This window comes from Zea mays, chromosome 5, assembly GCF_902167145.1.
Source record: "Zea mays cultivar B73 chromosome 5, Zm-B73-REFERENCE-NAM-5.0, whole genome shotgun sequence".
In the NCBI taxonomy this organism is placed as follows: domain Eukaryota; kingdom Viridiplantae; phylum Streptophyta; class Magnoliopsida; order Poales; family Poaceae; genus Zea; species Zea mays.
The window spans coordinates 209,069,515-209,084,597 of record NC_050100.1 but is presented as its reverse complement, the minus strand read 5'-3'; the positions used below and the strand labels follow the sequence as shown (position 1 = coordinate 209,084,597).

Here is a 15,083-nt window from a genome sequence, read left to right as displayed (position 1 = left end):
ACGATGATGACTCCAGTGATGTTGCTGCTAATGATGATGTCATGCTTGGTGCTGATGCTACGGTGAACCTTCGAAGCATCATGGTGTAGTGTGTTCTTAGTTCTCAGCCTCAATCATCAGAGAAGCAGCAACGCCATAATTTGTTCCAGACTTTCTTTGCCATCGAGAATCGGCGTGCACATGTTATTATTGATGGTGGAAGCTGCAATAATTTGGTGAGTTCAGATTTGGTCAAGAAGCTTGGCCTGACCACACGTCCACGGCCACATCCATACCACATTCAGTGGATCAATGATTCAGGCAAGGTTAAGGTAACACACATGGTACGAGTGCATTTCTCCATTGGTATGTATTCTGATTATGCGGATTGCGATGTAGTACCTATGGAAGCTTGTTCTCTTTTGTTGGGTAGACCTTGGGAATATGATACTGATGCACCTCACCATGGTAGGAGTAATACATACACTTTTAGGCATAAAGATAAAAATATTACTTTGCTACCTTTGACTCTTGCTGAAATTGTACAAGCTGATAACACTATACCACAACACCAAATTAGTGTCTGACGACCGTCGCTATAAATAGAGAAATAGCATCAAATTGTTAGTCGGTATACATGGCCACAGATGGTGAGTCGGCATATGTCTATATTCCAACTGAGTGTTAGTCGTTATATTTATATGTGAATAGTGTCGCTTTGTCAGTCGGCAATTCATACCTATAGCATCGCGCTGTCAGTTGCCATAAAAATGTGTGCAATTTATCGAGCCTATTGGCGTGCAAAAATGATGACCCAAATACCAGCCGGCCAAAACCCTATCTTCCTTTCCCGAGCCGTCGCCGCCCAAAACATCCAGCCGACGCCGCCAACCGCCGTCACCAGCCGAGCGCCATAGCCGGCCGGCCGCCAACCGCGCGCCGTCTCCTCCCTAGTCGCGCGTCGTCGTCTCCTCCGATCCGCCAACCGCGCACGCGCAGTCCACCGTCCCATTCCCAGCCGCGCGCCCAAAGCAGACCAACATAGTGGAAGGGCAGGTGCCGCCCAGCCAGATTCGACCCGAGTTTGCGACGAGAGCACGAGATGGCGATGCGGACCGCGCTGACCTCCCTCCCTGCGCGCCTGCACGCCCCTGCGCCCCCCGCGGCGATGGGCGGCCGGCGCCTCCTCAGTGATGGGAAGGGGCGCGTGCTCAGCGAGGAGGAGCGCGCCAAGGAGAGCGTCTACATCCAGGTCCAAACCCTGAACCCCTCCCGTTGACCATTTACCCGATCCAGTCGTTACGGCTACATTGATGGACTGACGGAGTGATGATGTCTGTATATTACTTTCCCACCATGGGCGGGGAGTAGAAGATGGAGAGGGAGCGACAGGAGAAGCTCAAGAAGAGGCTCGAGCAGGAGAAGGCCGACTCCGAAAAGGTGAAGTCCGCCGACGCCGACAAGGTATCGTAGCATCGTTGTCCGCTTGACATCGAGCGACACAGAGCTATCTGATCTGCATGTGGAAATTGCATTGTTGTGTGGACTCTACACTCTAGCTTTCAAGTCGCTGCAAACCTGTAGGGTAAGTACCAGACGAAACTTTAGATGTCGAACTGGTCCTGATGCAATGGGGTTGGGATGGGGTCCTCCAGTTGAAAGCTCTCTTGTGAGTTTTGGTGTTTGGATGACAACTCAATTAAATGACTAACAAGTGTACTAAGTGTTGAACAGGTGCTTAAGGTAAAGCTAACAGGGTTCAACAAGTGAACAAATGTGATGGTCCAAGAACTGAATTATGGATACATAATGGACATCACAAGTAAGATGGACATTGCATAAAGTGAGACTCGGGTGCGTAGCTCGGAGACAACTGATCAAGCCAAGTATGGAGGCAAGAAGAGCTTTGAGGTACCAAGTGCACGAGAGAAGGTCAAAGAGGCTGAGGAACCCAAAGCCAAGTGTGAAGAAGAAGACTTGCAAAGTCAAGGGTGATCGAGTTGAGAACAGCTACGGCACATCAAGGATCACTGCATAAGGACGTGACTTACAACCAATGAGGAAACATATCTAGTTATGTGGTGTAAGTCATAAGGCTCAAGACCAAGCTCTAAGAAGGAGATCAAGGTTACTAGAAGAAGAAGCAGTGTCAAAACCAGAACTGGAAGCAGCCCAAAAAGAGCTAAGTGCACCTTGACTTTTAGTTTGGGTTGTTCCTATGTTTAGAGATGTTCTATGTGACCTTTGCAAGATGTTGGAGCTAAGAAATGTCAATCTAGATCAAGTCAAGCTGACTTGATGATTTATGAGTCCAACATCAAAGCTCAAGCATGTCAAATGCTATAGATGTAAAAATCAAAGAGAAGGTATGTTTCTAGACTTAGTACATTGGTTTTTGTGTACTAATATATTTGTCTAAGTGTTAGAAACAGAAGGAAGAAGAAAAGAAAAGAAATGAAAAAGGCTTGGATGTGTACACAAAGTCTGAGCTCAGTCTAGCACACCGGACTGTCTGGTGGTGCACCTGACAGTGTTCGGTGGGGCACCAGACAGTGTCCGGTGCGCCAGGCTGAACTCTGGTGAACAGGCCACTCTCGGGAGAAGTCGGTGGCGTACGGCTATAATTCACTGGACTGTCCGGTGGTGCACCGGACTGTCCGGTGAGCCAACGGTCGGCTGGGCCAACGGTCGGCCGCGCAATCCGCGCGTGACGCGTGGCCGAGCCAACGGTCAGATGGGGGCACCGGACTGTCCGGTGTGCACCGGACAGTGTCTGGTGCGCCAACGACTCCAGGACTGCAACGGTCGACTGCTCCATTTCTGGAAGGAAATCGTGCACCGGACAGTGTCCAGTGGTGCACCGGACTGTCCGGTGCGCCACCTGACAGAAGGCAAGATTTGCCTTCCTAGATTGCTTCCAACGGCTCCTAGGCCCCTTGTGCCTATAAAAGGGACCCCTAGGTGCCTCAAGCAAGATACAAGAGCAGCCAACAAGTGTAGACATCATTCGAATCAATTCTCACTCTCCCTCTTGTGTGTATCTCTCTAGTTTATGTAGAAGGCAAAGCTATAAGCCTTTAGAGAGTGGAGAAGTGCTGCTAAGAGCAAGAGCAAGGTCTTGAGTGTATCATTACTCTGCCGGGGTGCTGTCAAGAAGTTTGTAAGCAGCCACGGTTTTGTTGTAACCCAACTCAATATAGTGAAAGGCTCTATTTGTCATACTGACAGATCTGAGCAAACGGAGGAAGGAGTTGAAACAGACTCCAAGCCCAGGTGTGGCTAACTCCAACGAGGACTAGGCAAGCATTTCAGGCTTGGCCGAACCTCGGGATAAATTCTTGCGTCTGTGTGCTCTGTTCCGTATTGTATTCTGACTCTCTTACTTGCTTTTATATCTGTACTTCACTGCTTACTTGTGGTACTAGCTTTCCTTGAAGTGCAGGATATTCTTAAGACAGGAACTTCAATTCCACTGCAACCTACTCGAAGGGTTCTTCACTCCACTGCGATCCTGTCTTCGAGTAGAGTAAGATTTAAGTTTTAAAGTGATAATTTTTATTCGCCTATTCACCCCCCTCTAGGCGACATCCAGATCCTGTTCCCGGGCCAAAGGGAACTTTCAATTGGTATCAGAGCCAGGCCTCTCTAGTGTAGGCTTAGCCGTCCGGAGATGACGATGTCGTCACAAGAGGTAACTATAGAACTTCTTTTAGGCGATGGCTCTAATTACAAGTCTTGGTCTGTCTCTATTTATAATGCTTTCATGAGTGTTGATCCTGATTTGAGACAGGTCTTTAGTAGAAGTATTTTTCCCTCTAATGTTAGCAAAAAAATCTTCTAATGATGAACTAAGATGTCTATCTCTAAATCATCATGCTTGCAACATCTTAGTTGATTCTCTTTCTAGAGGTGCCTATTTTGCTATCATGAGCAGTGACAGTGACTTATCTGTTGATGCTCATGATCTATGGACTAAACTTAAGTTGAAATTCTTTAAATCCATATGCACTTCCTCTGCTCCCTTTATTTCTGGTGATACTAACTTGTCCAAGGGAGAAGAACAAGAACGATGGCAACCAAACGATGAATCCACCTCGTCGACAGGTTTGTTCTCCACTAGTAATAAATGTTTTATTGCTAACAATGTCGGTGGAGACGAAAGCCATGATGAGGAGGAATATGAGGATGATAGCGAGGATGAATCTTCATCACCACAAGGTGCATTTTCCTGTATTGCTTCCACTAACATTAATGACAGGGAAAATGAGACCGATGATGTGGAAGAAGAGGAGATTCGTTGTTTCTACATCCATCTCAACAAAAAGGACAAAGCGCTCTTGGTTAAGTTGTTGAGAAGGAATAAGGAACAAGGCGAGACGCTTCTCAGGCTAGAGGAGACACTCATCAAAACAAACAATAGCCTGGAGAAGATGACCAAAGAACATGAGGAGCTAAAGTGCTCTCATGATGATTTGGTCCAACAGTATGATTCAATTTTATTTGAGCAAAGAAATAATGATGATGCTTTATCTTGTGTTGCTCAACTTAAAATGGAAAACACCATGCTTGAGAGGCAAGTAGAAATTCTAAATTTAGAAAAGCTTGCTCTAGGTGAAGAGTATGATATGTTGTCATATTCTCATAATAAACTAGTTGATGACCATATCATGCTTGATATTGCTCATGAAGTAGTAATTACTAGTTTTAACTCATGTGAACCTCATTCTTGCACAAGTACGCATTTGGATAATTTATCACCATGTGCTAACCCCTGTTGTTCAAAAGAAAGACAATGTTTGAATAAGCATCAAGCTGCAGGGTTACAAAAGAAATTGTGTGGGAACAAGAAGCAAAGACAACTAAGGAGAAGACACATTGCTCAACCTTCTCAAGATATCCACGGGCGCGTGGTGAAGAAGCTTGAGAAGGGAGAAACTGCAGCAAGTGTTAAGCTCCATAAGAAGGATGTTCCTAAAGATGAAGAAATCAACATGAGCTTGGAAAAAGGTAAAGATTCAATTAATCATGTTGTTTGCACTAACCATTTCTCTATGTCATCCAAGAACAAAAAGAGAAAAGGGAAAAGGGGGTGCTTTAAGTGCAATAAGGCAGGACACCTCATTGCGTCGTGTCCATACAACGACAAGGGAGAAGGGAAAAGGAGATGCTTCGGATGCAATGACAAGAGCCACACGATCACTTCTTGTCCGCTAATGATGAACCAAGCATGTGCATTCTCCAAGATGACTCTCACCAAGAAAAATGACAAACAACAAGCGTCATGTCAGGGTGAGCGACGCTTCTGCTACAAGTGTGGTGAGCAGGGTCATCTATCCAAGGTATGTAATAAAGGTGAGGTTCCTAAGCAAGTAAATTTGTCTCAATCTTATTCGCTTAGAAAACCCAAATCATATCCATGTGCTAGATCAATCATGAGATCACCTAGGACTAGCACAAATGCTATTTGGGTACCAAAGGCTTTTTTGGATGACCGATATGGACCCATCCCAAGATGGGTACCAAATTGTGCTAACTAGACCATGCAGGTGCCTTGAGATGGACTGGAGACCATGGGAGAGCTTAAGACGGTTATCTCAAACTCTATGCTTAAGCTATTAATTGTTTTGGTGTTTATTCATTGACCCGAGGTTGAATTATTGTGAGACACTAATCCCATGTTCATCTCAAGTGAAGTAAGGTGAATAGGTCCTTAATCATTATTGGTGAATCAAGTGAAGGACCTTGATGAGATTCTGCAACCTGCTCTCCATAGGATGGTACCCCTGTATCTTAAGTACTTTGTTGATAATCAGTACTGCTCTTAAGTCTGATTGTTGTGCTACCTGTCCTTGGAGTAGTTATGCTTTTTGATTACCTGAGTTGGGTACCTTTCAATCAATGATTAATGATTTCCAAGATCGTAACCATGCTTGCTTAATCATGATTGTGTGCTTTAAAAGTTATGTCTCTTGAATCATTTAATGGGTAGTTTTTCATTAGATATATCCATCATGATTAACTCGTTTTGTGTTTGTATCCCTTTGTGAGTTATGATATATGGTTTTAATGATTAACCTATGTGCAAATATGACATTTTGTTTAGTTTATGTTCACACGATTACTCTAGCCTGGTAGTGTGTGAATACCAACTCCATGTTGTGTCTTTAATGCACCCTTTTTGAGCTATAAGGTGCATGAACAAAAGGAGCCCTCAATTAGTAACAACTTGTGCTCTCATGACAATTCAGGAAAAGGCAAAGGTATGGAGAATGTAACTATGCAATTTCATTGAATATCTTAAAGTTCCATTGATTGTGATCACAGCTATGGTCTTGCCTCTGAATTGGTAGTATCTTGGCTCAGGTGCTCCATACTTTAAAATGTTGTTTCTTCTGGTGTACCTAAAGAACCTTCTTAATTATGATGTGCTTAGACATTGCGCTTTATAAACATGATAGTGTTGTTTTTCAATTGGTATATGTGGTGTAATGATAGTCAAGTATGAAGCATGTCTAGGTTGCATGTAAATGTTATACCTCTTGAGGCATGCATTGTTGTATTAAATCAACCCTTAATTTGGTCTTCAATTGTTATCTATTTGTGATGAAATTGAGAGTATTCCGTGACCAAGATATGTTGTGATCCCCTCTAGTTCTAAGAAAGCTAGAATGTGCAAAGTGCAAGTTATTCAAATACTTGATGCACAAGTGTAGGGGGAGCACACATAACTTGCGTCTTTTGAGACTAATTGTATCTTGAGCGATCTTGTGTAGTCTCATGGTGGAAAAGAGAAGATGAGCAAGAAATGGAGCAATCAGGACTGGGGTACCTCTGTAAGTCAAGGAATTGGTATCTTAAGTCATGAGTAATTGCATATTTTTAGATTGCTCATGCTCTATAAAATTTGGTGATACTAGATGCTTGTCCTTAAGTATCATGGAGCTATGATAATAAATGATCTTGCAATTGGTATCTTATAATTGGTAGCTGTGATAGTTTGCTTCAATTGACATCTTTTTGTAATCACTAGAATAGAAGCTTCATCTTGTGCCACAATACTATAACTTGCTCTAAGCTTGGTGTCTTAGCAACAAGAAAAGGTTAGGATAAAGGATCAGGCACAAGTGTGGAGAAGCTCCCAAGAGACTAATACTTTCAAGAGAGGAAGTACACCACATCCGGGCAAAGGTACAAAGGAAGTATTGATCTTCTGCGTATATGTACCTTAACTTTCCTTCAAATGCTTGTGGTGCATTTGTTGAATGAGTAAGGGGGGGTATTGTTAGTGTTTACCTCCTCAACACCCTGCTGTCCCTTAACATCATCCTATGTTCTTGCTTGAGTATGGTTTTTGGTGTTTGATGTCAAAGGGGGAGAAGTTGTGCATTAAAGCTTATCTCAACCTGAGAGGAAAGCTTATCCTAAGGGGTGATGTGTTAGTTTGAGCTTTGCTAGTGTGTTATTCATATGCTTCTTGCAGTATTATATGTGTTGCATCATATGGACTAGTGCTTCCGCTGCTATGAATTAATTGGCATCTATTGTGTTCATTCTGAAATAGATAGTCATGTGGATAATGGTGCATGTGGTTAATGGTGCTTTAAGATTGTTTTAAATTAGTATCTTAGTTTAAATTGGTATCTTAATGGTGAATAGTGGTAGGTTGATATTCCTGTGATATATCCACTAAATTGAATGGTGTTTAACTCTGATTATGTGCATTTGTGTGTTATAGCATCATGGTTTGATTCTTGACACAATGCATCCCAAAAAGTGCTAAGGTGTAGAAATGTTTCGAATTGCCTAAGTATGTGCAAATTGGCGTTTGAGGCCAAAATTATGTTTTTGAAGTAAGCACATATTTAGGGGGAGCATTCTATAAACTTAGAATTCAAAATTTGTGCTTCAAATCTTATTCTTATGTAAGCTTTAATTGTGTTGCCATCAATCACCAAAAAGGGGGAGATTGAAAGCTCTCTTGTGAGTTTTGGTGTTTGGATGACAACTCAATTAAAGGACTAACAAGTGTACTAAGTGTTGAACAGGTGCTTAAGGTAAAGCTAACAGGGTTCAACAAGTGAACAAATGTGATGGTCCAAGAACTGAATTATGGATACATAATGGACATCACAAGTAAGATGGACATTGCATAAAGTGAGACTCGGGTGCGTAGCTCGGAGACAACTGATCAAGCCAAGGATGGAGGCAAGAAGAGCTTCGAGGTACCAAGTGCACGGGAGAAGGTCAAAGAGGCTGAGGAACCCAAAGCCAAGGGTGAAGAAGAAGACTTGCAAAGTCAAGGGTGATCGAGTTGAGAACAGCTACGACACATCAAGGATCACTGCATAAGGACGTGACTTACAACCAATGAGGAAACATATCTAGTTATGTGGTGTAAGTCATAAGGCTCAAGACCAAGCTCTAAGAAGGAGATCAAGGTTACTAGAAGAAGAAGCAGTGTCAAAACCAGAACTGGAAGCAGCCCAAAAAGAGCTAAGTGCACCTTGACTTTTAGTTTGGGTTGTTCCTATGTTTGGAGATGTTCTATGTGACCTTTGCAAGATGTTGGAGCTAAGAAATGTCAATCTAGATCAAGTCAAGCTGACTTGATGATTTATGAGTCCAACATCAAAGCTCAAGCATGTCAAATGCTAAAGATGTAAAAATCAAAGAGAAGGTATGTTTCTAGACTTAGTACATTGGTTTTTGTGTACTAATATATTTGTCTAAGTGTTAGAAATAGAAGGAAGAAGAAAAGAAAAGAAATGAAAAAGGCTTGGATGTGTACACAAAGTCTGAGCTCAGTCTGGCACACTGGACTGTTCGGTGGTGCACCGGACAGTGTCCGGTGCGCCAGGCTGAACTCTGGTGAACAGGCCACTCTCGGGAGAAGCCGACGGCGTACGACTATAATTCACCGCACTGTCCGGTGGTGCACCGGACTGTCCGGTGAGCCAACGGTCGGCTGGGCCAACGGTCGGCCGCGCAATCCGCGCGTGACGTGTGGCCGAGCCAACGGTCAGATGGGGGCACCGGACTGTCCGGTGTGCACCGGACAGTGTCCGGTGCGCCAATGGCTCCAGGACTGCAACGGTCGACTGCTCCATTTCTGGAAGGAAATCGGGCACCGGACAGTGTCCGGTGGTGCACCGGATTGTCCGGTGCGCCACCCGACAGAAGACAAGATTTGCCTTCCTGGATTGCTTCCAATGGCTCCTAGGCCCCTTGTGCCTATAAAAGGGACCCCTAGGCGCCTCAAGCAAGATACAAGAGTAGCCAACAAGTGTAGACATCACTCGAATCAATTCTCACTCTCCCTCTTGTGTGTATCTCTCTAGTTTATGTAGAAGGCAAAGCTATAAGCCTTTAGAGAGTGGAGAAGTGCTGCTAAGGGCAAGAGCAAGGTCTTGAGTGTATCATTACTCTGCCGGGTGCTGTCAAGAAGTTTGTAAGCAGCCACGGTTTTGTTGTAACCCAACTCAATATAGTGAAAGGCTCTATCTGTCATACTGACAGATCTGAGCAAATGGAGGAAGGAGTTGAAACAGACTCCAAGCCCAGGTGTGGCTAACTCCAACAAGGACTAGGCAAGCATTTCAGGCTTGGCTGAACCTCAGGATAAATCCTTGCGTCTGTGTGCTCTGTTCCGTATTGTATTTTGACTCTCTTACTCGCTTTTATATCTGCACTTCACTGCTTACTTGTGGTACTAGCTTTCCTTGAAGTGTAGGATATTCTTAAGACAGGAACTTCAATTCCACTGCAACCTACTCGAAGGGTTCTTCACTCCACTGCGATCCTGTCTTCGAGTAGAGTAAGATTTAAGTTTTAAAGTGATAATTTTTATTCGCCTATTCACCCCCCCTCTAGGCGACATCCAAATCCTGTTCCCGGGCCAAAGGGAACTTTCACCAGTCCTCTGTCTACTGAACAAAATGGATGGGGATTTGTGGAACACTCAAGTACGTTTTGCAGGGTTTAGTTCTCAAGAACATGGAATATTCAGATCATGAGTTAATGTGGACTATGGGTTTACTTTGACAGGACGTTAGGCTACAGGTTGTTAGGCTGTGTGCAAAATCTAGAGAAGCTATTTCGTCTCCTGTTCAGCATCTCACACTTCATTATCAGGTACATCCTATTGTTGCTTTTGTGGAAATTAATCTTGCTATGAATGTCACTGATGCTTATGTTAACTCTTGCAGGTTAGGCACCTTGATACCTCTGAAAAGAGTGAATTTCACAAGTTATAGCAACTGAAAGATGAACAAGGTAATCCATGTTTAACTATTGTGATACCATTATGCCACAATCAAGCATTGTCGAGGGATGTGATGTGCAAAGATTATTGAGTGAGTATTCCGACAAGCATATTCTACTATTACAGGTGAATTGTCCAGTAGTGATGAGAAGAAGTACAAGGCACTAAAGCGTGCCACTGAAAGAGAGATACTGCAGAGTGCTGATGTCATTTGTTGCACCTATGTCGGTGCTGGAGATCCTCGTCTTTCAAACTTCCGTTTCCGACAAGTAATTATTGTCGCCTCATGTTGTCTCCGGTTAGCTATGATTCCTGTTGTGTAATATTTTGATGCAACAGTAAACTTTATTGTCAGGTTCTTATTGATGAGTCCACACAGGCAATAGAGCCTGAATGTCTTATTCCTTTGGTGCTTGGTGTCAAGCAGGTAAAATATAAACTTGTATTTTCTTTTCTTTTATTTTTATTTATCCTTTATTAATACTCTTGCAATTATAGGTTGTCCTTGCCGGAGATCATTGCCAATTGGGTCCTATCATCATGTGCAAAAAAGCAGCCCATGCAGGATTAGCACAATCTCTCTTTGAGTGCCTTGTTATCCTCGGAGTGAAGCCATTCAGGCTACAGATAATACCTGCATATGATGTACCTTGGTGTTATTATCCTTTCCCTGCTTCATTCTGCAACTTTGGCACTCCATGTATAATGGCTATAGTTTTTTCTTGATTTATTTAGTTATAGCAGTTACTTACATTTTTATGTCATGATAATTACTCCTCATTAGACATTTTGGAAACTATTGTTTTTTGTACTTCACATAAATGAGTTCATGCTGATGTTATCTGGTTTTTCCTGCTGTTATCGATCTATTAAGTTATGTCAAAACTTGAAACAATGGTATTGCCAGGATTAATAGTCATAATTAGAAGTGAGCTGATAACTCTATACCATCAGCAATACTTCTAACTCAAGTCATCTCTGATTTATAGGTCTAGTATAGAATGCATCCATGCCTCTCAGAGTTTCCATCCAACTACTTTTATGAAGGCACACTGCAAAATGGAGTGACTGTTAATGAGAGGCAATCGTCTGGAATTGATTTTCCTTGGCCTGTTCCAAATCGCCCAATGTTCTTCTATGTGCAGGTAGCTTCTTTGACAACTATGGAAATATTGATGTGTTTCATACACAAACTCTTATCTGGATGTGCTGCATATCCATACTAATATCTGCAGATGGGACAAGAAGAAATCTATATTATAGAAGGTTGCTTGCTTAAGTTTTATACCTCTTGCAGGTCGCTAGTGTAGACTCATTTCAGGGTAGAGAGAAAGACTACATTATTCTATCTTGTGTTAGAAGCAATGAGCACCAGGTATGCTCCTTTCCGGTCATATTATGTTTTGCTTATGATGTAGAAGTACTGTGGTGGTTTGCACAATTTAATTATGATGAACGAATGTGGTGGTCAATCTGCAACTAAGCTTTGTTTAATATGGAGATCCTTGTGTGTAGTGTAAGCAGTTGATACATGAAACCTTCAAGGCTCTATTGATGTGGGATATTCTTGGATGGGATCTATTGTTATTTATTTGTATCTCTGGTGTGCATCATTTTCATTTGCAATCATTGTGTTGGCATGCTTGTAGTTGTAGCTTAGTTGTCTGATTGGTGACTTGCATGAGACTTAGCCTGCATTAGAACTTATGCAGCAGAACCCAAACCAAACTTGTGCGATGTCTTGGTGTTTGGTTGGCACAGGTAAGCCCTGTTTGGTAATGTTATGTTGACTGCTTCCATGTTGTTACATGTAGTCATCTCCATGTTTGGTATTGTATATTTAGCTTAATCATGGAGCAATGGTGGTATCTATTCTATAGTTTATTTTGGAATGGATTTCTAAGTAGTCTACTAATGATTTGGGTTTTAATTTTATCAGGAGGGAGGCCCTAGAGGTAGTAAGTCACTTGTTTACTCCATGATGACAATAGCAAGCAGATCGTGGTGGTGCCTATGGATGCTACAACAAGAAAGATCAAAAGTTCTTTTGGATGGATGCAGCTTGATATTTTGTTTTGTATTTTCTCCAAAAGAGAAATTTGCAAGTGAACTTAAAAAATTGTGAAACCAACATGTGGTTGTACTAGCTAGTATATCTGAGCTTTCACAAGCCAAACTTAGTGTTGTTGCTGCTTATTTAAGCAAACTTGTGAACTTTATGTATGAATGCAGTACAATTGTTATTGTCATATGTATGAACTTTTATGTATGAATGCAGTATAATTGGAAACTTTATGTATGAATGCAGTATAACTTGTGAACTTTATGTATGTATGAACTTTATGTATGAATGTAGTATAATTGGAAACTTCTAGTAATATATTTTTCTAGGCTCATATAGCCGTAGCGTTTGATTGTTAGTCGGTAAAAATACATATATCGCATCAGACAGTGTGTCGGTAGAAGTTCTAACAGACTGTCCGTCAAGATAAATATGTTAGTCGGTATATCTTTTTAACGTCTAACCGTCCATCGGTATAAACATGTCTGTCGCTATAAGTTTATGTTGACGCCGCTTACAGCGTCAGAAAGAGTTAGTCGGTATAACTCTATAGCGACTGATAGTACATTGCTATAACAGTTTATACCGACTCTAAGTAAGTCGTTATAGCTAGGTTGTGGTATAGTGTAAAGATAAAGTTGCAAGTACCCATAAGGAACCAACCAATGAGACAGAAATTCAGCAACAAATTAAATTGAAAGCTCCTGTCATGCTTGCTACTAAATCTGATCTTCTTGAAACTCATGCTACTGATGCCTGTTGCTATGCCTTGGTTTGCAAAGATGCTTTCTTTTCTATTGATGATATTCCTAGCACTTTGCCTACATCTGTGACTAACCTTTTGCAGCAGTTCCGAGATGCTTTTCCCTCTGAGTTACCTCCAGGACTTCCTCCCATTCGTGGGATTGAGCACCAGATTGATTTGATTCCTGGAGCGAGCTTGCCCAACCGTGCTGCATATCGAGCAAATCCTGAGGAGACTAAGGAGATTCAGCGCCAAGTCCAAGACCTTTTGGACCGTGGGTATGTACATGAGAGCCTTAGTCCTTGTTCTGTTCCTGTCATTTTGGTTCCAAAGAAAGATGGCAGTTGGCGCATGTGTGTAGATTGTAGAGCCATTAACAAAATTACTATCCGGTACCGTCATCCTATTCCTCGATTAGATGATATGCTTGATGAGTTAAGTGGTTCTAAAATATTTTCTAAGATTCATTTGCGCAGTGGGTACCACCAAATTAGAATGAAATTAGGCGATGAATGGAAAACTGCTTTTAAAACCAAGTTCGGCTTGTATGAGTGGTTAGTGATGCCTTTTGGATTAACTAATGCCCCTAGTACTTTTATGCGTTTGATGAACGAGGTTTTGCGCCCATTTATTGGAAAATTTATGGTGGTTTATTTTGATGATATCTTGATCTACAGCATTTGTTTATCTGAACATCTTGACCATCTACGTGCTGTTTTTGATGCTCTGCGCGCCGCACGCTTATTTGCTAACCTTGAGAAATGCACCTTTTGCACTGAACGAGTATCATTTCTTGGCTATGTTGTCACTCCACAGGGTATTGAGGTTGATGAGGCCAAGGTGCATGCTATTCAGAGTTGGCCAACGCCATCGACGGCGACACAAGTGCAGAGTTTTCTTGGACTTGCAGGATTTTATCGTCGTTTCGTGAAGGATTTCAGCACCTTCGCTACCCCATTACATGAGTTGACCAAGAAGGGTGTTTCATTTAATTGGGGGCAGTCACAAGAGGATTCTTTTGCTCTTTTAAAAGAGAAGCTTACTCACGCGCCACTACTCCAACTTCCTGACTTTGGTAAGACTTTTGAACTCGAATGTGATGCAAGTGGAGTTGGCATTGGTGCTGTTTTGATGCAAGGAGGTAAACCCGTTGCATATTTTAGTGAGAAATTGAATGGCCCTGTTCTTAATTATTCCATGTATGATAAAGAATTATATGCTCTCATACGATCTTTGCAAACATGGAAACATTATTTGTGGTCTAAGGAATTTGTTATTCATTCTGATCATGAGTCACTTAAGCATCTTCGTAGTCAAACAAATTTGAACCGTAGACATGCTAAGTGGGTAGAATTTCTTGAAACTTTTCCTTACATCATTAAACATAAAAAGGGGAATGATAATGTGATTGTCGATGCTTTGTCTAGATGCTATGCTATGTTGTCTCAACTTGATTGTCGTATTTTTGGACTTGAAACAATTAAGGGACAATATGCTTTTGATGATGATTTTAAAGAGGTTGCATTAAATTGTTGTCGGGTACCATAATTAGGGGTACCCCCAACGCTCCTAATCATGACTGGTAAACACCCTCAGACCAACTGACGGGTGCGGTTCAAGCCAAGACTTCGTCTACCCGAGGGACGTGATCTCACCCGAGCCCAGCCTCGGGCCGGAGCAGTAATCCCAGACGAGTTCATGCCTCACCCGAGGGCCTCCTTAGGCAGCGGGCGCCCCCACGGCACTCCCAAAGCCCGGCACGGGCAGGCTTCGTTGTGAAGCAACCTTGGCCAGACCGCCTCACCAACCGACCGCTTTGCAGGCGCATTAAATGCAGGGGATGCCTGACGCCGTATCCTGACACACGCGCCTCAGTCAGGCAGGCCGAAGTGACCGCAGTCACTTCGCCCCTCTCCTTTACTGTCTGACATGATAGGAAAACAGCGCTGCTCGCTCCGCTCCGACTGCCGTGTCAGCCACCCCAGCAACGACTGACAACAAGTCACGATCAACCGCCGAGTTCAGCCTCGGGCGCA

The 15,083-nt window shown here is 42.7% G+C and overlaps 1 protein-coding gene and 1 long non-coding RNA gene across 2 annotated transcripts; both read left to right on the top strand.

Moving 5' to 3' along the window:
• The first annotated feature begins 1,081 nt into the window (after positions 1 to 1,081).
• On the top strand, positions 1,082 to 1,452 carry LOC103628820 (uncharacterized). Its single transcript, XM_008648945.2, has 2 exons — positions 1,082 to 1,231; positions 1,351 to 1,452. Exons 1-2 carry the CDS (start codon positions 1,082 to 1,084, stop codon positions 1,450 to 1,452), a joined length of 252 nt encoding a protein of 83 aa, XP_008647167.1.
• Positions 1,453 to 10,020: 8,568 nt separating this feature from the next.
• Positions 10,021 to 11,483, top strand: LOC103627616 (uncharacterized). Its single transcript, XR_002262078.1, has 5 exons — positions 10,021 to 10,110; positions 10,185 to 10,251; positions 10,367 to 10,509; positions 10,596 to 10,667; positions 10,739 to 11,483. It is a non-coding gene; the product is annotated as an uncharacterized lncRNA (long non-coding RNA).
• Positions 11,484 to 15,083: the final 3,600 nt, after the last annotated feature.

Bases quoted from the DNA above. Each gene is read 5' to 3' on its own strand.
- LOC103628820 (XM_008648945.2), top strand. From the start codon at position 1,082: ATGGCGATGCGGACCGCGCTGACCTCCCTCCCTGCGCGCCTGCACGCC. The intron at 1,232-1,350 runs GTCCAAACCCTG...GGCGGGGAGTAG, and splicing joins AGGAGAGCGTCTACATCCAG to AAGATGGAGAGGGAGCGACA.